Source organism: Oncorhynchus tshawytscha, linkage group LG08, assembly GCF_018296145.1.
Source record: "Oncorhynchus tshawytscha isolate Ot180627B linkage group LG08, Otsh_v2.0, whole genome shotgun sequence".
NCBI lineage: Eukaryota > Metazoa > Chordata > Actinopteri > Salmoniformes > Salmonidae > Oncorhynchus > Oncorhynchus tshawytscha.
The window spans coordinates 33,255,479-33,279,475 of record NC_056436.1 but is presented as its reverse complement, the minus strand read 5'-3'; the positions used below and the strand labels follow the sequence as shown (position 1 = coordinate 33,279,475).

At 45.1% G+C, this 23,997-nt stretch overlaps 1 protein-coding gene across 3 annotated transcripts in view; it reads left to right on the top strand.

Moving 5' to 3' along the window:
• Positions 1 to 23,997, top strand: part of LOC112256591 (Ral GTPase activating protein catalytic subunit alpha 2) — a 137,710-nt gene that overhangs the window by 73,950 nt on the left and 39,763 nt on the right. For all 3 annotated transcript variants that reach the window (XM_024429923.2, XM_024429925.2, XM_042325439.1), the window contains 10 exons: positions 385 to 495; positions 611 to 679; positions 971 to 1,108; positions 3,675 to 3,855; positions 5,200 to 5,995; positions 6,474 to 6,545; positions 8,090 to 8,213; positions 8,294 to 8,449; positions 11,819 to 11,977; positions 16,764 to 16,891. In XM_024429923.2, coding sequence (XP_024285691.2) covers positions 385 to 495; positions 611 to 679; positions 971 to 1,108; positions 3,675 to 3,855; positions 5,200 to 5,995; positions 6,474 to 6,545; positions 8,090 to 8,213; positions 8,294 to 8,449; positions 11,819 to 11,977; positions 16,764 to 16,891 — 1,934 coding nt within the window. The remainder of the gene's footprint in view (positions 1 to 384; positions 496 to 610; positions 680 to 970; positions 1,109 to 3,674; positions 3,856 to 5,199; positions 5,996 to 6,473; positions 6,546 to 8,089; positions 8,214 to 8,293; positions 8,450 to 11,818; positions 11,978 to 16,763; positions 16,892 to 23,997) is intronic.

The window sequence follows — 23,997 nt, the reverse complement described above, 5'->3', positions numbered from 1 at the left end:
CTGGCCCAAAATAAAGGAGATGTTGGGGGGGGTGGAGGCGAGGGAGGGCTTTTCTAAAAGCAGGTGCTAAACTCTCACGGTCTCTTTTTGTGTTGGGCCATTTCTGCATTGTCTACCCTTGTTATATGTCAAGAGGCACTCAGCCAGAAAACAGGAAGTTCCATTTCTGTGCCCTGAATTCCAAATCACTATGTTCAGCTGTCTGCCAGTCAGTCCATTAATGAACTGTATTTTGAAAGAAAGGTCATTGCAGAACCAAGACATTTTCATACGTTTTTCTGTTGTGCCAGATGGTCCCCATCCTAGTTTTGTACAACTCTCATCCTACGACTTCCCGGAGTTTTTAACCTGGATATCTTGTTCTCCTGTCCCTTCTCTGGTCAGTTTGGGAACAAAGCTGTGGCTCAGGTAGCCTGTGACCTGTTCCAGCTCCTCATCTCTCACTGGGAACACCTCCAGAGGCTAGAGCGCTCTCTCCCAAAGAAAATCATTGAGGCAGGTTAACACAGCTCCTCTTCACCTTCCTGATATGAGACATGCATATTCACTATCACTCGCGAAAAACATGTCGTCAAAGTATCCATATCTTGTTTTTTTTCGTCCCATACAGATCTTTGTGGCCACTATAGCATTTCTGTTGCCGAGCGCAGAGCACTCGACAGTGGAGGCTGACAAAAAGGTACAGGAAATTGAACGAGCATAAAATGGCTGACGTCTGAAGGACCCTTTCTTTCTAGATGTAGCAAGTGCATTTGCTCAGGAATCTTGTTCTGTCTCCCCCATCCTGCTTTCTGTCTCTTTCTCTCTCTCCAGCCCTGACTCTCTCACTTTCAGTCCCTCCTTACCTCTCACCATTGCTCATCTCCTCCCTAGCTGCTTTACTAATTATATTTGCCTGCATGTGGCTTCATTGTGTGTGTGGAGGGCACTGGGCTAATGGAAAAGCCTCTCCTCTCTTTGTGTGACTCAGCTAATGGTGTCTTTGCTGCTGTGCCTGCTGGACTGGTGCATGGCCATGCCCCTGAGTATGCTGCTGGAGCCCATCACCATGCCCGTGCTGGAGGACCCCACATCCCACAAGGCCCCTCTGCTTGACTACATCTACAGGGTGGGTAAAAGAAAAGAATAGTGTCATAGTAATTTGTCTAACTCCCAACACAGCCCTCTTCAGAAGCCCTATTTGACATTTAAAATGTGTTCCATGCCGCCTTGGAAATTAAGTTTCCAATTTTTGCTTCCAGTTTCTACTGGTATGTGAGAATGTCCACCAAACTACCTCACCTGTTTGGTAATGCACATGTGATACTCAAAAACATACATTTATAACAGGGAAGTATTTTATCTGACTTTTTCCCCGATTGGGTAATGAACCCTTATTTGGGGCGACAGGTAGCCTAGTGGTTAGAGCATTGAACTAGTAACCGAAAGGTTGCAAGATCAAATCCCCAAGCTGACAAGATAAACACTGTTCCTAGGCCGTCATTGAAAATAAGAATTTGTTCCTTTACTGACCTGCCTAGTTAAATAAAGGTAAAATAAATGTTTGTTTTTTTAAAATCATTTTGTGATTAAACGCAGAGGAAGAGGCTGAGAAATGAGGTATTATTCAGTGGAGGTTTGACAGATGCGGTCAAAGACAAACCTTTATTTGGATGTCACCCCTGATAAGAAATGGTCAAATTATTTAAATATGCCTTTGTCCTCTTGATAAGCCTGGATTTAAAAGCCTGTCTACTTTTTGAGTTGAATATCTCTTAATATGGGAGAGACTGCACCTGCTATGTAGGAAATAAATACATTTCATTGGTTGTTCTATTGTGCACATACAAGTAAAGTGTCCCTTTTAGTATCATCATTGGTAAATCAGCGTTACCCTGCTGACCTTACTGAAATGCTGGTCCTCTTGTTTTATATTTGGACAACATTTAATGTAATAAAACCAGAAAAATATTGCAATCACACAAAATCACGTCTCTACTGGTCTCCCATACCAAATGGACTTTAAACTATACCCCCCCAAAAACCCACTTTCTTTGAAATATTTTATTCTCAGTCTTTTCAGCTAGGTACTCATTTACATACCAGCAAACCTCACAAAATGAGTAAAGCGTTTTGTCTAGTTTGCATCTCTTTTGGATTTGTTATAGTAACTATTTAGTTGTTTCTCATACCAAATCGTCAATGAACAGATTCAACTTAAAAGTGACCCATTCATACGCCGATGAATAAAGATGGAACATTTCTGCACCTCTGCTGAGGATTTGAGCTTGGTAGTTGGTGTATTTGTGTCTTAACAGCATGAGGCTGGTCTGTGCAAAAGGCATGATTGCTCTGGACCTTATTGGTTCACTGGACCTCCATGCCGTGTACTCCATCTGCTCTCTGCCTGCCTCAGCAGCTGCACCCTCGCTCTGTTGTTGTGTGTTTGCTTGTGTACATGTTTTTGTGCATCCATGAGTGTGTGTGCATATGTGTCTACACGTATCCATGTTTGTTCGGGTATGTGTTACCTTCCTGGAACTGTTGCTATGCGAGGTGCAGCCACTTAGTCGTCAAGCAAGCAGAAGCTTTTTTCCCCCGTCCACAGAGGAACCACTTTGGGGCTTTGGTGTGGCAGCTGTTTGGTTCTGGTCTTTTCACCATAAACCCCCCCCCCCATGCCCAGAGGACTGTAGCATTATAATCCACATACTGTCTGCATTTCCCCACACAATACTGTTTCAGATGACAGGACCTGCACCTCTCCTCTGAGGCTCAGCCAAGTGTGTGTGTGTGTGTGTGTTTTGAATGGGATTAGCCATTCATTTACATAGACCAGCCTCCACAATGGGTTTACCAAGTCCACCCTCTGTGTGAGAGGCCCCACAGTTGATATTGTCTGGTATGTCAGGCGTAGCTTCCAAATGTTATTTTCCTTTTTACATTTTTTACATTTTTTATTTTTTTTACAATAAACAAAAACCTACTTTGACAAAAACCAGTAGACAACTTATCATTGACATACTTCCACCTACTTCCAAACATAGGTGTCTGAGTGTGTGTGTTTGTGTGTGCATGTGGGTGCGGGTGCTTGTTTGTGGCAACATGAGCAGAGGGATAAAGTCTTAATTAAATCAAACAGAGGTAACCTGGCCAATCAGTGTAATCAACTGGACTACCACGTCTTATCTAGCCCTGCCAAACCAACGGACAGATGCCGCACCATCTGTTATGCAGATCGATACTCACTCATCACAGGAGAGATGTGGCAGTGAAGCACCTCTTCTCCCTCAGGTGGAGGCTCACCATGGCAACAGACCATATAGTACCCCTACGTATGTGCCTGAACCATTCAATGCTCGCGTCCCTACCCGGAACGCCTGCGTTTGAGATTACTGTATCCTTTTACATTGACTTGCCTAGTTACTTCCTTACTCTGTTTCAGTTACTGGAAGGTCAATGTTGTTCAAGTGTTCACTGTCTCCCGCTGCCGGCCAGTCCCAACTGATATTCTGTAAATCTCAGGCAGACTGAGTATTGTTTGTATGAGTGTGCAATGTGTCTAATTTCTGAGTCCCATGTATTTGTTGATGCTGTGCAGCAAGCCACACAAAGAAACCACAGCAGTGACTGCATGCAAGGCTCCCACTGTCTTTCTCCTGTGGTGTTTTTAACTCCTACCCTCTGTCCCGTAGGTGCTACACTGCTGTGTCTCTGGCTCCAACCTGCACACCCAGCAGAGCCACTACCTCCTGAGTCTGTCTGACCTCTCCACTGACTACGACCCCTTCCTCATGCTGGGCCAGGTCCAGAGCTCAGAGCCCCTTCTCTCGCACACCGCTGCAGACTTGGGCAGCCTGCTCACCGTGGCCGAGGGTAAGGAGACCAGAGACCTCGCCGCCGTCACCGGCCTCACTACTGTCTCCAGCACAGCGTGGGGCAGAATGGGGAGACGAGGTGCCACCCATTTAATACCTGCTGTGTGGGAGATTGCGCTGGGCTGACGGCGAAATGAAAGGAGGGCTGTGTGCGTTTGTGTGACAGAGAGTGTGCGTTTGTGACAGAGTGCGCGTGTGTGTGTGTGACAGAGAGCAAGAATGCTTGTGAGTGCCCTGTCATCTAAGGTGTGTGTGCCTAGCTGCTGCTGTTGGTTTTCATTACTCTTCCTCTTCCAAACCACCTGGGAAATGAGCAGTGGGTGAACTACATGGCGATGTAACCTTTAATATGTTCCCTTCCATTTGGAGCTTGCTACTCCATTAAATGTAAATGTTTTTAACTAACATTGACGAGACTAACTCATGGAATGGAATGTTTTAAGAGGTAGGCATTAGCGCTCTGCCCCAGGGAGAGGGCCCATTTATAAAAGAGACATCTAAAAATGATTTTTATTAGTGACCTTGTAGTGTCATTAGGTTATGTATTAGAGTATTCCTCTGCTCATCCAGAAGTCCGTTGTTTCGACAACAAGAACCTACCCGTTGATGCAATGTTGGCGAAGCCTAGCTGAAATATCTAGCTTATGTCATTACTTTTCATACAGCGCTACAAAGTCCAGATAGAAATAACAAATGGCCTCAGAAGACCAGCCAAAGAGCACTATGCATTTCCCTTTCAGCTCACATTGATTAAGTCTCATCAAAGGCCCTGTGCATCTACAATGCGGCGCACCGCCCGCTCTCTAAAGAGCTTTCTCCACTTTGATGAGCCATGATGGTATTGATAGCACTGTCACTATGCAGAGCTTGTCTTGTTTTCCCCACGTCGTAACATGGCATCCCTTTTTCATTTTGGCGTCGTCCTGAGCATGTGGATCATTTACATAGATCTGATTCGGGGGAGTAGTGCTCTGTTCACTGTTGCTTTAAACTTGTCCGTCTCATTAGCACCCTGCTGGTCTTTTCTCTCCTGCCGTTGTAACAGACTCAATAGCCTTTTCAAAGTCGTCTCCTATGATTAGATGCTACCTACTTGCGGCAGAGGTGTGCCATTGTGAGAAATGAAAAACGACCCCATTAGTGATTTATAATGGGTAAGCTAGCTTTGTGTTGAAAAGGTGAGCGGATTGAGAGCACGTCTGCCCGTGGTAATGTGGTTCAGAAAGACGGCGGCCCAAGTTCAAGGTGTTCAATTCTGTATCCTGACTCCACTGTATGAAATACACTGATCACATCTGGCGACTGCACGCGGACTTTGAAATGGTTTGTCTCTGCCCTACAGAGAAGAAAAGGCGGAACGTGGAGCTGATCCCTCTGACAGCACGGATGATCATGACCCACCTTGTGAACCACCTGGGCCACCATCCCCTCAGCGGTGGTCCTGCCCTCCTACACAGCCTGGTCAGTGAGAACCACGACAACCCCTTTGTGGAGTCATCAGAGCTCTCCTCTGAGGTGTTCAAGAGCCCCAACCTGCAGCTGTTTGTGTTCAACGACAGCACCCTGGTGTCCTACCTCCAGGTGCCCTCGGAGCCCTCTGGTCCAGGGGAACCCCATGACAACTCCTCCCAGGTACGTGTCATCGTCAGGGACATCTCTGGAAAGTACTCCTGGGACGGAGGGGTTCTCTACCGCACCCAGGAGGGAGTCAATGGGATGCATCAGGCGAGTGAGAACTCCTCCAACCACTCCACCACCAAGCCCACCTCGCCAGGGACCTCTGAGCTCTCCTACCCCCCAGGCTGGGACTCCCAGTCAGGCTGTGAGGAGGTGGATGTCCTGGACCAACTCCTGGAGGACCTTGGCAACAGCAGCCCGGAGTGCCTGCCCCAGCCCCGGCTGAGGCTCAACCAGCCAGCCCCCTCTCCCTGTGGGATGAACCTGGAGCTGGAGGGGGCCATCGTGGAGGCCATCCTCAGGCAGACACAGCAGGAGGAGGAGCAGGTGAAGAGGTGGAATGCAGACGTGAGCGTCAAGGCCGCCAGCCAGAGAGAACCCACTCCACAGGAGCCCAAAGCCCCTTTCTACTTCTGCAGACTGCTACTCAACGACCTGGGCATGAACTCATGGGACCACAGGTACAGAGCCGAGCACAACACCACCACGAACACAGCTGTAGACTAGTTAGGAGAATACCTCGCAGAGAGAGAGAAAAAGAAAGGCCGGAAAGGCATGGCAGGGTGTGTAGCCTGTTAATCTTCTCTCCACAGGGCAACTGTGCCCAACTGTTTTCACTCAGGTCCACCTCGACAGGTGGCATCCTTGTAATGAGAGGCTCGCACCTCTGGGGAAGGAAGCAGAGACCCCCTCCAGTAGATTAGTAATGTCTCCGAGCCCAATTTAAACCTCTACACCTGTTATTCCTCAGACCAAAAACCCAACTGAAAACATGAAACTTTCCTATTCTACTTTCAGTCTGTCTTTTACCATTCAAATAATAATTAACAGGCACAAGCTTTGCATTGGTACACTGTAAAGTACCATCTGGTTGATACTTTTGAAAATCCTAATTGTCAATGGGTGCATTCAAGTTCAGTTTTGTTTGTTCCTTTTCAGGAAAAGTTTTCATCTCCTGAAGAAGAACTCTAAACTCTTGAGAGAATTGAAGAATTTGGATTCCAGGCAGTGGTATGTTCCTACCCGCTAATTATTTAGGGCCTCTTCAGCACACACTGTATCCCTAGATAACATTGGTACACATGATGTGCATCTTGTTAGGCATTAAAAATAATAATAATAATAATAATAATAGTTTTTAGTGAATGATGTATCATAGTGTTTAATTTCCAAAGAAGACTTTAAAAAAAATATAAAAAAATAAACCAACCTAGATTTCAGCTGGCTATATTTTAGTTAAGCCTGCATTCCATATCTGCCATTTCTCTGAACCTAAGCCCACTAATGAAGCATCCTTTCCTCAAAATCAGTAAAGATCACACTCTCAAGGCGACACGTATTAAAACAGCTCCACACTTCCCTCCTCCTTTCCTCCTAATCCACACCGTCTCAGGCTGATCACAGCTCGGCAGCACACACACGCACAGCGATCAATAGGCACTCCACACTGTTAATGACCGGGGCTTATTAAAGAATGCCCCCAGGATCGGGCCTCATTCTGCCAGACCAGCGAGCATACCTGGGCCGCTCATGGCAACCTGTGTCGAAACATGCAAAATTCCCCCGATTTAACACAGAGCCATGCACCACCATGGCAACACTGAAGCACATGGGTGGAACTCTGCACTTGTTTTGTTTGTCACATGAGGCTGGGGGGTATGGGGAAAGTAAACACACGTACTATTGTGCACTCACTCTAACACACACGCTGCTCTAATATTAGACCATATTTGCAGTATTGTGTGGAGGTGTACGTTTGGAGGTGTGTGGTTCACATTTCAGAGCACGCTGATCTTAACAGGGTTGAGTGTGGAGTAGGGATGTGCACGGATATTAAAATACTGAGAGAAAAATATTATAGGCCTATTGTAACACAAAGGCTTTTTCTCAATTAAATTACAATATTAATGTGACATTGTTACATACAAGGGTATATTCAAATTATTAAGGTAATAAAAGCAACAACAACAAAAACGTTTCAATGTAGATTGTATGATGTGCGCCCCATGAAAATGACTGGTTGCCTTCGTGTGTAGTTTGTGAATGTTTGCCATTCAAAGCCACAGAGGCAACATGTGTAGTGAGAGTTCACGAATGCAATGCGATATGGGCTACAATTACGGAATTAAAAGTTAGCGAAATGAGAAGGAGTAGGCTACAACGAGCAACCAAACAGGTAGGCGATAGATTCTAGATTCTCTAGGGTACTCCAGTCAAGACAGACAAGCACTGTTATATGGAATGATAAATAACATTGCGCCTGCTATACGTTAGCTAGTCTTGATTTGTAGCCGAGTTGCGTCTCTCTCTCTGCCTCCATCTGCTCACTCCCAAATCACCAGCCGCTCCACAGCTGCAGCAATGGAGCGCATCACCATCTCGCAGCCGTGCTCAGGTTAAAAACGTATGCTACCAAAACCACACACATTTAGAATATCCAGATATCCGACCACAATTCATCATACCAGTCGAAATCATTTCAAACCGATGTAGAACAGTGTAACATCATCAGGGCCATTGTTCTAACAACAAGTCTTGTGTGTTTCGTCTTACAGCAGAGAGACGCACAAGATCGCTGTGTTCTACATCGGAGAGGGTCAGGAAGATAAGTGCTCCATCCTGTCCAACAGCGCAGGCAGCCAGGCCTACGAAGACTTTGTGTCTGGCCTGGGATGGGAGGTACACACACCCCTGCGTATCTCTCGTCTCGCTCTCTCACACACTGACATCACTTTCCTAACCGTGGTGTGTGTCTTCAGGTTGATCTAGCCACCCACTGTGGCTTCATGGGAGGGCTTCAGAGGAACGGCAGCACAGGACACACTGCTCCATACTACGCTACCTCCACGGTGGAAGTCATCTTGCATGTGTCCACACGCATGCCGTCCAACTCGGACGACTGCCTCACCAAAAAGGTACCATTACTCCCTCTAGATCCAAGAAGTTAACGTCAGAAAAGCCTGCAAAAGGGAAGACAATCAACAATAAAAACCTATTTGTTGGTTTGCCATTGACTGAAAAAGCTCCTTAACCTAAACTGGTTTAAATGCCTATCACTACACTAATAATGTAGCAAGGTCCACAGTCCTTCAAGCAATGTAATGTCTGCGTACAAAACTAGGCTCCAAACACAGTGTATGCAGAGTGAAATGGCCTCCGAGCCGTGCCCTGTCTGTCTGTGTGCCGTCTTGGGTCTTCAATCTGTGCTAAACTGAGGTCAGGTGGTGTAACTCCTGGGTTCTGGCACTGATTAGTAATCTCTGGGCGGGATGAGGAGTAGAGAGAGAGAGAAGCAGGCGTGTAAGAAGGGGCATGTGTGGCTATGGTAATGACCGTGATTCCCAGACCTGTTCCCCCCTCCCTGGGTGCTGTGACCGGGGCCCAGATTCAGCCATTAGCTGTCCCTGTCAGTGCAGGCGCCGGGCCGATGCCTGCAGGACGTTTTTATCCCATTCCGGCTGTGACTGCGGGAGCGATCGATGGTGCTTCAGCGGTTTCCCTGGCTATAGCACACCAGCAGCAGTTAGCATGGAGAAATGAGCCGCGAGGCCCCTGCCCGAGCCACCAGTCTTCTCATATGCTGTCCCACGGAGAGAGGAAATTCATCAGGCCATCCTCATATATACCCCCAACCTCCATCGACACATCTGCCCTTCTCCCCCTAAAAAAAAACAGACCTACACCGACCCCATACTGAACCTGTGCTCAGCGGCTGCGGAAATTAGTTTGATTTTGGCTAGCTGGTGTGAGGCGCTGGAGGGGTCGGCGCATGCCTTCGGCCCGCTTCGATTCATTTGATTGGGAGCCCCTGTAATTGCACCCCACTCTTTCCAGAACCCCACGCTAGCCAAAGGCGAGACAGATATTGGCAGCTCGGCGGCGCGTGTGTAGTCTAACAGGGACGGGAGGGAGGGGGATAAAAAATTGGGATGAAAAAGAGGCTTTATCGGGCAGGAAGTTTCTCAGTCAATTTACAATTTAAACTTTCAGCCTCGCCCGACCGCCTGCTCTTAACTGCATACTGTGTCGGGTGGGGGAGGTCGACGCTTTCGCTGGCCAGAGTGTCTGAGGGAAAGAATCAATGGGCCCCAAGTACACCAAGAAGGAAAATGGAAAAAAAAACAAATTCCTCCAATCCAATTGTGGGCTTTAGGGCAGAGTGGTGCAGCGCCTAGCAGCAGCTGGCTGTAGTAATGCAGTTGTTGGAGCGACCTGGGAGGTGGGGGTCAGGCCACGTAGGGTCCTAATGTCAGAGCAGGGGGCGCTCGGCCGGCCCCACACTCATAACCAGCACCAGGGCTTAACTGAGCTCTGTGTTTTTAAAAGGGAGCACTTGCGCTGCTGAGAGGCCTGCTGTGCTGTGTGGATGGGAGGTCATTGAGGGTTAATTGGACAAGGGCCTTTGACTTAGGCCACACACAGGTGTGATTCTATTGGCACACATAGCTTCAGGGATGTGATTCTTCACCTGATTTAATCAGAATTTCCTGCCTTTCTCACATCCCCCTCTATCATTGAAATCTACCTACCCACAAAACAATATCCTCTTTTTCCTGACTTTCCATGTTCTCCTGACTCACATCCCCTGGTCTTTTGCTGAGTTGCAGTTTAGATGAGGAAATCAGTCAATTGAAATAAATTCATTAGGCCCTAATCTATGGATTTCACATGACTGGGAATACAGATATGCATCAGTTGGTCACAGATACCTTAAAGGAAATGGGCCTCACAATGGGCCTCAGGATCTCGCCATGGTATCTCTGTGCATTCAACTTGCCATGGATAAAATGCAATTGTGTTTGTTGTCCATATCTTATTCCTGTCCATACCATCACCCCACCATCACCACGGGGCACTCTGTTCACAATGCTGACATCAGTAAACCACTCACCCACCGGAGAGAAATTAAAACATTAAATTCTCTGCCAACAGTTCTGGTGGACATTCCGGCAGTCAGCATGACAATTGCACACTCCCTCAAAATTTGAGACATATGTGGCATTGTGTTGTGTGATAAAACTGCATATTTTAGAGTGGCCTTTTATTGTCCCCCTCACAAGGTGCACCTGTGTACTTATCCCCTTACACTGTGTATAAGAAGTAGTTTTTTTTTTTGAATTGTTAGTTAGATTACTTGCTCGTTATTACTGCATATGGATGTTTAATCAGCTTCTTAAAATGCCACGCCTGGCAGGTGGATGGATTATCTTGGCAAAGGACAATTGCTCACTAACAGGGATGTAAATACATTTGTGCACAATTTGAAAGAAATAATGTTTTTGTGTGTATGGAAAATGTATGTGATCTTTTATTTCAGTTCATGAAACATGGGACCAACACTTTACATGTTGCGTTTTATATTTTGGTTCAGTGTAATATTCAAATGTTAATTAAAATCCTTAGGATTTTTGTCAGTAACCTCGACATGCATATTCAACATTCTTGGTTAATTTGTGCCTGTCTGACCTGACCTGCACTGGAGCCATTGATCCTTGTACAGATGAGATGAACCAGGGAGCACGGTGTTCAATCACTGTGTTGTGGATTTGTTGAACATTATCCCATTACCATAATTAAGGGCTTATAATAGAATGTACTAATTGCAATTTTTTGGGTGGCGAGGCCATGTTTTCTTAATGGCTCATTAGACCCAAGTACATTGGCAGATGTTTTCCTCCTCTAAGTGAGTCAGTCGGTGAGGAGGCAAGGCCTTGATGTTGCCACATAATCAGGGACAGGAGTTTTTTTGTCTAAACCTTACTAGGCCCAGTTTATCCTTATCCAGGTCACAAACAAAAAAAACAGGTTTCCCCACGAGTGATGGGTAAAGGCCAGTGAGGTTGGAATAGCCGCCCTTAAACCCATCACTCAATGTCCATGTCAGCCACAATACCGAGGGAAGACTGTTCTCTCACTTCCCCTCTGCCTTGGTTGAAAAAGAGTTCTACAGTACATTAACTATCTGCCAATTTCCTGTCATTTGTGTAATTTCTGTCCTAACTTCATTTGTATTTATGAATAGAACATGGAAATTGGATGCAATTTTATGTCTATGGAGTAAAGTTAATTTCAATGATTGGTTTTAAAATGCTCAATTTAATGTTTTTTTGTGGTTTGAATTTCCAGTGGAAATTCAAATGATAAGAAGCTTTGTCACAACATCCAGAGCTGTGGTAATTTATAACCTAATATTAAAAACCTTTCTATAGGAATAACAAGATGTTCTTTCTGACCGTTGTGATCGCCGTAGCTGTGTCTAAACCCTGTGGTTTGTTCTGGTGCAGCTGCGTCACCTGGGCAACGACGAGGTTCACATAGTGTGGTCGGAGCACTGCAGGGACTACCGACGCGGCATCATCCCCACTGACTTTGGAGACGTGCTGATCATCGTGTACCCCATGAAGAACCACACGTTCTTCATCCAGATCATGAAGAAACCACAGGTACTGGTACTACAGATCAGCTGGCAGGCTCAAAACCTAAATGGCTTTTGCCTCTTGTTTCTGCACTTGCTTGATTATTTTCCACTCAATCTACCTGTGTAATGGATACACTATTTTACTTACTGTCTTTTTAGCACTAAACAAATATTATGGGACTCCTTCAACATTTCACTGCTTCAGCATATCCAACTCTTTGTTTGGAAAAAGCTGTCTGATCTTCACTTAGAGAACCCCTCTCCTTACTCATGTCCCTCCAGACTGCCTTGTTGGTTGAGTGGGTTACCTGTTTGTCTGTTGGTCTGCCTGTGTGACTCTGAGATGGACGCTCTAATGCCCTCCTCTTTCACTCCAGTCCATTACCCTCACTGTGGGTATGTGCTCTGAGGCAGTCAGTGTCGCTCAGCTAGCTTTCATCTTGGTTCTGAGCCGCTGCACACACAGCTCTGGATAGACTGACTGGCTGGGTCAAAGACTACAGGTCACAATGTAACCATCACCGGTAGGCTAGGTTATTATATACAGTGCCTTCAGAAAGTATTCACACCCCTTGACTTTTTCCAAACATTTTTGTGTTACAAAGTGGGATTAACATTTATTTAATTGTCCTTTTTTGTCAACGATCTATACAAAATAGTCTTAAGTGGAAGAAAAATGTGAACAGTTGTATAAAAAAAAGGTATATGCATGTATGTGTGTAATTTAATATATTTTTTTATACATTTTTTTCGTTATTTATATATATATATATTTATATATAATATAATATATATATATAAATAAATAACGAAAAAAAATGTATATATATATTTTTATACATTTTTTTCGTTATTTATATATATTTATATATATTTTTTATATATATATATTATATATATATATATATATATATATATATATATATATATATATATATATATATAAATAAAATAAAATAAAATATATATAAAATAAAATACGAAAAATCAAACACTAATATATCTTGATTGGATAAGTATTCAATCCCTGAGCTTCTTGATATGACACACCTGGCAGGTGGATGGAATTTCTTGGCAAAGAACAAATGCTCACTAACAGCGATGTAAACACATTTTTGCACAACATTTTTGAGAAATAAGCTTTTTTTTGTGTGTGGAAAATGTCTGTGCTTTTATTTCAGCTCATGAAACACGAGACCAACACTTCACATGTTATGTTTATATTTTGGTTCAGTGTAGAATCACATTTGGCGACGATTACAGATGTGAGTCTTTCTGGCTAAGTCTCTAAGCTTTCCACACCTGGATTATGCAACTTTTGCCTATTATTCTTTTCAAAATTCTTTAAGCTCTGTCAAATTGGTTGTCGATCATTGCTAGACAACCATTTTCAGGTCTTGCCATAGATTTTCAAGCAGATTTTAGTCAAAACTGTAAGTTCCACTCTGGAACATTCGCTGTCTTCTCGGTAGCAACTCCAGTATAGATTTGACTTTTTTATTGTCCTGCTGAAAGGTGAGTTAATCTCCCAGTGTCTGGTGGAAGGTAGACTGAACCAGGTTTTCCACTAGGATTTTGCCTGTGCTTAGCTCCATTCTGTTTTTTTTTTATTCTGAAAAACTCCACAATCCTTAACAATTACAAGCATACCCATACCATGATGCAGCCACCACTATGCTTGAAAATATGAAGAGTGGTACTCAGTAATGTGTTGTTTTGAATTTGCCCCAAATATAACCCTTTGTATTCAGGATAAAAAGTGAGTTACTTTGCTATGTTTTTTGCAGAATTACTTTAGTGCCTTGTTGCAAACAGGATGCATGTTTTTAATACTTTTATAATGTACAGGCTTCCTTTTCACTCTGTAATTTATGTCAGTATTGTGGAGTAACTACAATGTTGTTGATCCATCCTCCGCTTTCTCTTATCACAGCCATTAAACTCTGTAACTGTTTTAAAGTCACCATTGGCCTCACTGTGAAATCCCTGAGCGGTTTCCTTCCTCTCTGGCAACTAAGTTAGGAAGAACGCCAGTATCTTTGTGTTGACTGGGTGTATTAATGCACGATCCAAAGGGTAATTTATAAATTCCACATGCTCAAAGGGGTTTATTCAGTGTCTGCTATTTTTTGTTTATTATTTTTTCATCTACCAAAAGGTGCCCTTCTTTGCGAGGCATTGGTCTTTGGTTGAATTTGTGTTTGAAATTCACTGCTCGACTGAGGGAGCTTACAATTATCTGTATGTGTGTGGTACAGAGATGAGATTAATTTAAAACATGTGACTTGTTAAGCACATTTTTACTTGTGAACTTATTTAGGCTTGTCATAACAAAGTGGTTGAGTACTTATTGACTCAAGACATTTCAGCTTTAAATTTTGTATTAATTTGTAAAAGTTTCGAAAAGCATAATTCCACAAGGTGGGTGTGTGTGGGTGGGTGTGTGTGTGTGTGTGTGTGTGTGTGGCCAGTGACAAAAAATCTCAATTGCACTAAATTCAGGCTGGAACACAACAAAATACTATACTTAGATTGGTATACTCTAATATTCATCCTAAACGTGACCCAAAAAATACAATTGGAAGTCCGTCACTTGGACTTCCACATCTCAGATCTATAAGAAACCCTCACACAATATCTCCAGTCTCTTCTAAAGAGTGCCGAAAGAGACTGTGTCGGCCAAACGAGGGGCTTTGGTGTGTTGGAGCAAAAGATGGGGCCAGAATGCATGGCAGCTTTCTCATTCCACTGACCTGCCAGCAGGACTCTGCCAACCTGGGGATGATGCCCATAGACCTCTGTCTGGCCATCCACCTAGGCCTCCTCCCAATATCCACACAGACAGACAGAAAGACACCACCAACAACCACCCAGTCTGCAGCCCAAACCTCCACCATAGAATCCTATGGCCCCCATTACACAGACCCTTTATTGTTCTAGAGCTTCATTGTCCTGAGTTGACCTCTAGAAGTTTGGCTTTTTTTCCTTTTTTTTTACACCAGTAGAGATTGAATGGGCTAGCTGTCAGTTTGAAGTGTAGTCTAATTATTGAAGTGGAGGGACTGTCTGTATAATGAGCTATGCCATGTCAAGTAGACAGCAGGACTTATGGAGAGGCTCTGACACGCACGTCACATTCCAGGTCAATGATCATTAAACTCAGCAGATTTAAGATCTCCCCAAAAAGCATGAACAGACGCATGTGTCACACACACACACACACACACACACACACACACACACACACACACACACACACACACACACACACACGCTGCTCTCAAACACAGAGAGCTCCCACTGTATTTGTTCAACAGTTCAATCAAAGTATTTTCTCCGGTATTGATTTGCATTAGATGTGTGTGTGTGGTTTCTATGCTAAATAAGCTTAACACTTAGTCCTAAGTCACTCAAACTTGAATCTAACCCTGTAGCAATATTAGATATTGGGCTGGGCGTTGCCAGGGACCCCAACAAGATAATGTTATCATGATACTTAGGTGCCAATAGCATATGTAATGTGATTCAATACTTCTAATTTATTGCGATTTAATGTTCCAAACATATTGCTCACTACAGTGGCAAGAAAAAGTATGTGAACCATTTGGAAATAGCTGGATTTCTGCATAAATTGTTCATAAAATTAGATTTCTTCTTCATCTAGGTCACAACAATAGACAAACACAGTCTGCTTAAACTAATAACACACAAACAATTATGCATTTTCATGTCTTTAATTGAGCACACCGTGGAAAAAGTATATTTATTAAAAATAAACAGAAATACCTTATTTGCATAAGTATTCAGACCCTTTGCTGTGAGACTCGAAATTGAACTCGGGTGCTTCCTTTTTCCATTAATCATCCTTGAGATGGTTCTACAACTTGATTGTAGTCCACCTGTGGTAAATTAAATGATTGGACATGATTTGGAAAGGCACACACCTGTCAATTTAAGGTCCCACAGTTTACAGTGCATGTCAGAGCAAAAACCAAGTCATGAGGTCAAAGGAATTGTCCGTAGAGCTCCGAGGCAGGATTGTGTCGAGGTACCGATCTTGGGAAGGGTACCAAAATATTTCTGTAGCATTGAAGGTCCCCAAGATCACAATAGCCTCCATCTTTCTAAAATGGAAGACTCTTCCTAGATCTGGCCAAACTGAGCAATCGGGGGAGAAGGGCCATGGACAGGGAGGTGACCAAGAACCCAATGGTCACTCTGACAGAGTTAATTGAAATGCATTCCAGGTGACTACCTCATGAAGTTGGTTGAGAGAATGCCAAGTGTGTGCACAGCTGTCATCAAGGCAAAGGGTGGCTGCTTTGAAGAATCTCAAATAGAAAATATATTTTGATTTGTTTAACACCTTTTTTTGGTGTGTTTTATTTCATAGTTGTTGTCTTCACTATTATTCTACATTGTAGAAAATAGTTAAAAATAAAGAAAATCCCTAGAATGAGTAGGTGTGTCCAAACGTTTCACTAGTACTGCGTTTGAATAGCATTTTTATGACGCACATTTTCTCCTTCCCTCCGCTCTTGACTGCATGTGCTCATGCTGCATGGGCGGGAGTGTTGCTTAGGCAACCAGACTGGTTTGCTACAGCACCTTGCTTGTTTCAGCACGGAGCAACAAAGTTTCAACATGTTGTAATGAGTCCATGTAACCGCGGAAACGGACTCAACCACACGAATGCCCGGCCGTCCTGTCTTCACTTTTCCTTCCACAGACAAAAAGAAGAATTCAACGGTTATGACGTTTATTTAAGATGGTAACTTTCTCCCTCCCTCCCTCTCTCCTTCCCCTCGTAGGTCCCCTTCTTTGGGCCTCTTTTCAACGGCGCCATCGTCACCGGAACGCTGCTGCCCAGCCTTGTGCGTGCCACCTGCATCAACGCCAGCAGAGCTGTCAAGTCCCGCCTGACGCTTTACCAGAGCTTGTATCCTTTGTGTGAACTCTTTACTCTGTCTCCCCTACCCTTACAGCCCTGTCTGCCTCCACAAGGTTAACAACTGACCACAGAGCCTCAGCAGTTAGGCCGTGCAAGTTTTTCCAGGGACGGTTATCTTTTTATATATATTATTTTTTATATGAATTAATGTTATTCCTCACACTCCGATTATTTGTTCTCATATGTGAAAATATTGAATTTCTAAACGTGTTGATTGTAATCGCGGCGTTAGCCCTTCTAGTGGTTGGCCTGGGTGGATTCCCATGTGGTGCGTGTAGCGTGTTGGGTGATCTGCATGGGTGAGCACTGACACTGATCTTGATGCGCTGGCTGATTTGCATACAGCGATTAACAGCGCACCGGGTTGCGGTGTGTCGCGCAGCCCGTAGTGACATGCAAGGACGCATGTGTCCGTCTGGGTCTGTAATGGGGATCTTGTGGAACCTCTCTGTCGTCTTGTATGATGCAGTGGGTTTAGACGACAGCAGCAGAGACATGACTGTCATTAACCCGTCCTCCCCTCCATCCCTGTAACAGCCTGCCTGTCGTTAAGGGCCTGATCTCCAGCTGTACATGTCAGTTGGTTTAAGACGAGCGTAATCAGCGATGGAGATGAATTTGCATGTGAATAAGTTGAGGACTGAAGGAGGGGAGGGACGTTTTTTTTGGAGCGGGCCCCTGTGGGTGAAATCTGATCTCCCACAAAGCCTTGCAGCTCCACCTCTCCCCGGACAGAGACAGGCTGTACAGAGTGGCCTCGCAGGGACCACAGTAGCTCACTGGGTGTTGCCATGGTGACCAGCAATCTCCAGTTTTTGAGGTTGGACCCAAGTTGTGCACCGCTCTCAAGTATTTATTTTGTCATTGGTTTACGGTTTGAAAGGAAAGTGGGCAAGGGTGCGCGATAATGTCAGTAGCCTGTAGTATGTTTTTAAGATAATAATGTGCACTAAACTTTGGCTACAGGTGTATGTGGCTTTACATTCTGAGTGTTTGATGTGTATGTGCTTGCATTTGTATGCACGGGTGTCATCCCACCCACCCATCAGCGAGGCTCATATCAGCCCCTCTCAGGGTCCCTGGGGGCATCAGTGGGACAGCAGAGAGGCAGATGTCTGTAACCCAAAGCCAAGTGAATTACTCCAGTGTGAGATGTGCTGAGCTGCCAGCGCTGCCTAGCTACCATAGGCCAGTCTGCACTGGGAGCCAAGGGGGAAGGGAGCCAGGGCCGGGCCGGGCCAGACCAGGCCTACCTGGCATTCCTTAGCAAGAAGAGAGCAGCACGACGGCCTGATCTGCGAGATGAGATGATCGCTGGCTGGGCTGGAGCGTTGGCAGTGTGAAGCAGCCAGCCAGGGTGAGGCCCCACATACTGCAGATCTGGAAGATGAGCTGACAAACGGATGCTCCCAGCCAATGGATGCTGGCAATGCCAGCACTGGTGTCTGTGTGTGGGACATTTTTCTGGATGGCTGGAGGATTACGTTTAAACAAAGAAATAGTCATGAGTCATCGAGGCGATGAGACCAATTTCTTTTATCAAGATAGGGCGCACACAAACAAACACAAACTATTTTGTAATTCAGAAGATTTCTCAGGATTTGTTCAAAGAAAAAATACTCCTACCAGTAAATAAAGTTCTGACTATTTTTGGAAGAATGTTTTAAGATATCATTTAGAATGCTATTTGAGGTTTATTAACTCAAAAAAGAGCAGGAACACCAAAACTAATGATACAGTTCCAACCGCCGTGTCTTTGTGAGACGCAGAATAGGTGAATGGATGGTTTCCGCATATATGATTCCCACCATGAAGCATGGAGGAGGTGGTGTGATAGTGTGGGGGTGCTTTGCTGGTGACAATGTTGGTGATTTATTTAGAATTCAAGGCACACTTAACCAGCATGGCTACAACAGAATTCTGCAGCAATATGCCGTCCCATCTGGTTTGCACTTAGTGGGACTGTCATTTGTTTTTCAACAGGACAATGACCCAACACACCTCCAGACTGTAAGGGCAATTTGACCAAGAAGGAGAGTGAAGGAGTGCTGCATCAGATAACCTGGACTCCACAATCACCTAAACTCAACCCAATTGAGATGGTTTGGGATGAGTTGGGCCACAGAGTGAAGGAAAAGCAGCCAACAATTGCTCAGCATATGTGGGATCTCCTTCAAGACTGTTGGAAAAGCATTACTCATGAAGATGGTTGCCAAGAGTGTGCAAAGCTGTCATCAAGGCAAAGGGTGGCTACTTTGAAGAATCATATATACAACATATTTTGATTTGTTTAACACTTTTTTGGTTACTACATGATTTCATATGTGTTATTTCATAGTTTTGATATCTTCACTATTATTCTACAATGTAGAAAATAGTAAAACTAAAGAAAAACCCTTGAATGAGTAGGTTTGTCCACACTTTTGACTGGTACTGTATCTAGACTTGACCCAAAGGCATGACGCATTCCTCCTTCTGCTGAATGGTTTCTGCATTGTACCACTCCTCCATTTATGCTCCCTTCTCTTCCTCATCTCATCTGCCACTCGTCTGCAAAATGTAGGTGTTTTATTTTGGGTTGGAACAATAACCTTGGCTCTTTTCAGAGCAGGCTGTTTTTGTAGCCGAGATTAAATCCCTATCCAGCGTTTCCCCGCCCCGGCGCTCCCCAATCTTCTGTCTGTAGCCAGGCTGCTCTCCAAGGTCATTTGTTTAATGTTTCTACAAAGAAAAGCCACATGACCTCTGCGTCCCCATAAAGGCAGGCCTGGCTCTGTGGTGCTCTCTGGTTTCCTCTCTCCCGCTCCGTCCGCCACAGAACTGGAGTCTCCAGCAGCCAGGCGCTCTGCTGCGCCATCACTCCGGCTAATTGGATTTGATATTGAAATATGACCACCAGCCACATTGCTGGAGACACACACACACTAATCCTCCCTTCCTCTACAATCCGCTGTTTCCTTTTTGGCTCTACACCAAGGTACTTGGAGTAGTTTGTGTGTGAGAGGTTTTGTTTGTGAGTTTTTGTGTGTCGGTGTACGTGTCACACATGGTCAGCGTTTAAGATGTCTATCCAAGTGGGTTTGCGTGTGTCATTCCACTCCAACTATGTACAGCATTCTGCTCTATTCAGTGACTACGCAGTGATGTTATTTCAGAGCCCTCGGCGCTGTGCAACGTGAAAGAGACAGTCCTGACCCCACATACCTTTATATTACAAGGCTGTCAGAAATCACCCGTGTCATTAACATGGCCCTATTAGAAGAGGCTGTGTGAATTCTAATAGTCACCCTGTATGAACAGCCTGAGCACCATGCTGCAGTCTCCTCCACTGCCAGAGGGGAACGCAGACTCACTGTGAGTGGTGAGGACCTGACATGCGGGAGGAGAATACTCTTCACGGCCAAGTTCCCGCTATTTAAGTGGCACACCATATATCAAGAGAATTTCCCCCTGACATGCAATGTGTCATTCATCCCCAACTACTGTATGTGGTCCTACTGTAGTTCAGTTGGTCTCGTATTGGCGCTTGCAACGCCAGGATAGTGGGTCGCTTTGGATAAGGTTCTGCTAAATGGCATATTTATTCTAGATATTATATGGCTGTGGTGGACTCCCTCTGCTTCCATATAGCCTGTTGGGTTTCTGATGGGAGGCTTGATCCAGTCACTAAGTGTTATTCTCTCCTAAACAAGCACTCACTCCAGAGTAAACGTGTGTTTAGGTAGCAGGAGCCTCTAATAGAGGGAGGCGAAGTAGAGCTGACCTTCATTCTGAAACGCAACATCCCCGCTGGACAGAATCAATAGCTTTTTCGCCCCAGTGCCCTTACTACCCTCCCCTAAGCCGCGCACGCACACATACACAGAGAGATCCGTCTCTGGGCAGCAATCAATAGCCATAATCTGTTCCTGCACGTGGCCAGTCATGCGAGCCGGACTTTTAGGTGGCATTGTGGGGGACATGCAGTGTAGTGGCAGAGAGAGGTTTCATCTTCTCAGGGAGGCTCACAGAGCCCAGTGGAACCTAGGGCTGCCAACCTCCAGAGGTGCAGGTCCTTGCCTCATCTAGCCAACCGTCTACCAGATATGGAGCTCTGCCTTTGCATGCTCTTGAAAACATCATATATGTGTGACTCTTGCCACTGATATTGGCCTACTGCTTTGTGTACCTTCTGAATTAAGGCTTTGTTTCTCTCTCTCATTGTCCCTACATGGTTAACAATGTGTTCTTTAGGACAAGAAGTTTCATTACCTAGTCAGGAGGAAAGCATCTTTCGGAGTCTTTGAAAGGAGGTTATGAATGGGAGCTGCCATGTTAGTGTACTGTAGCTGACCATGTACTATTTAGTGTTGCTGATAGGCTCTTATTTGTCAGCTAGTGTGCCATAACAGTCTCCTGCAGACATCTCCAAGCCCATGAACTGAGTGCTTGGCTTGGCACAGTGAGAAGGGTGAGCTGGGCCATCTTCCCTCTGTCATAAGCCTCAGTGAGAAGTGATGTGTACAGCCCTAACTCTCCTCTGTGTCTTTGCCTTTCGAATTAAAGGCTCTGTGACGATGTGTGGAAGAGCAACCTGCTTCCAATAGGTTAGGGTCTTGTTCTGTTTCCAGTCCAGCTCTGTCACGGTCCAGCTCTCAGTTCTGTCACTGTCCAGCTCTCAGCTCTGTCACGGTCAAATCAAATGTATTTATATAGCCCTTCTTACATCAGCTGATATCTCAAAGTGCTTTACAGAAACCCAGCCTAAAACCCCAAACAGCAAGCAATTCAGGCCTAGAAGCACGGTGGCCAGGGAAAAACTCCCTAGAAAGGCCAAAACATAGGAAGAAACCTAGAGAGAAACCAGGCTATGAGGGGTGGCCAGTCCTCTTCTGGCTGTGCCGGGTGGAGATTATAACAGAACATGGCCAAGATGTTCAAATGTTCATAAATGACCAGCATGGTCAAATAATAATAATCACAGTAGTTGTCGAGGGTGCAACAAGTCAGCACCTCAGGAGTAAATGTCAGTTGGATTTTCATAGCCGATCATTAAGAGTATCTCTACCGCTCCTGCTGTCTCTAGAGAGTTGAAAACAGCAGGTCTGGGATAGGTAGCACATCTGGTGAACAGATCAGGGTTCCAGAACAGTTGAAACTGCAGCAGCAGCACAGCCAGGTGGACTGGGGACAGCAAGGAGTCATCATGCCAGGTAGTCCTGAGGCATGGTCCTAGGGCTCAGGTCCTCTGAGAGAGAGAAAGAAAGAATTAAATTCACACAGGACACCGGAAAAGACAGGAGAAATACTCCAGATATAACAGACTGACCCTAGCCCCCTGACACACAAACTACTGCAGCATAAATACTGGAGGCTGAGACTGTAGGGGTCAGGAGACACTGTGGCACCATCTGATGATACCCCCGGACAGGGCCAAACAGGCAGGATATAACCCCACCCACTTTGCCAAAGCACAGCGCCCACACCACTAGAGGGATATCTTCAACCACCAATTTACCATCCTGAGACAAGGCCGAGTTTAGCCCACAAAGTTCTCCGCCACGGCACAACCCAAGGGGGGGCGCCAACCCAGACAGGAAGGTCACGTCAGTGACTCAACCCACTCAAGTGACGCACCCCTCCTAGGGAGGGCATGGAAAAGCACCAGTAAGCCAGTGACTCAGTCCTTGTTATAGGGTTAGAGGCAGAGAATCCCAGTGGAAAGAGGGGAACCCGGCCAGGCAGAGACTGCAAGGGCAGTTCGTTGCTCCAGAGCCTTTCCGTTCACCTTCACACTCCTGGGCCAGACAACACTCAATCACATGACCTACTGAAGAGATGAGTCTTCAGTAAAGACTTAAAAGTTGAGACCAAGTCTGCGTCTCTCACATGGGTAGGCAGACCATTCCATAAAAATTGAGCTCTTTATAGGAGAAAGCCCTGCCTCCAGCTGTTTGCTTAGAAATTCTAGGGACAATTAGGAGGCGTCTTGTGACCATAGCGTACGTGTAGGTATGTACGGCAGGCCCAAATAAGAAAGATGGGTAGGAGCAAGCCCATGTAATGCTTTGTAGGTTAGCAGTAAAACCTTGAAATCAGCCCTTGCCTTATCAGGAAGCCAGGGTAGGGAGGCTAGCACTGCAGTAATATGATCAAATGTTTTGGTTCTAGTCAGGATTCTAGCAGCCGTATTTAGCACTAACTGAAATTTTATTTAGTTCTTTATCCAGGTAGCCGGAAAGTAGAGCATTGCAGTAGTCTAACCTAGAAGTGACAAAAGCATGGATTCATTTTTCTGTATTTTTCTACATAATTTTTGGACCGAAATTTTCTGATTTTTGCAATGTTACGTAGATGGGGGAAAAAAGCTGTCCTTGAAACAGTCTTGATATGTTAATCAAAAGAGAGATCAGGGTCCAGAGTAACGCTGAGGTCCTTCAGTTTTATTTGAGAGGACTGTACAACCATCAAGATTAATTGTCAGATTCAACAGAAGATCTCTTTGTTTCTTGGGACCTAGAACAAGCATCTCTGTTTTGTCCGAGTTTAAAAGTAGAACGTTTGCAGCCATCCACTTCCTTATGTCTGAGAAACAGGCTTCTAGCGAGGGCAATTTTGGGGCTTCACCATGTTTCATTGAAATGTACAGCTACGTGTTAACATTTATGTTTTCGAATTACATCCCCAAGAGGTAAAATGTATATGGAAACAATAGTGGTCCTAAAACAGAACCTTGAGGAACACCAAAATTTAGTTGATTTGTCAGAGGTCATACCATTCACAGAGACAAACTGATATCTTTCCGACAGATAAGATCTAAACCAGGCCAGAACCTGTCCGTGTCCACCAATTTGGATTTCCAATCTCTCCAAAAGAATGTGGTGATCGATGGTATCAAAAGCAGCACTAAGGTCTAGGAGCACGAGGACAGATGCAGAGCCTCGGTCTGACGCCATGAAAAGGTACAGCTCTCAGCTCTGTCACGGTCCAGCTCTGTCACGGTCCAGCTCTCAGCTCTGTCACGGTCCAGCTCTCAGCTCTGTCACGGTCCAGCTCACAGCTCTGTCACGGTCCAGCTCTCAGCTCTGTCACGGTCCAGCTCTCAGCTCTGTCAC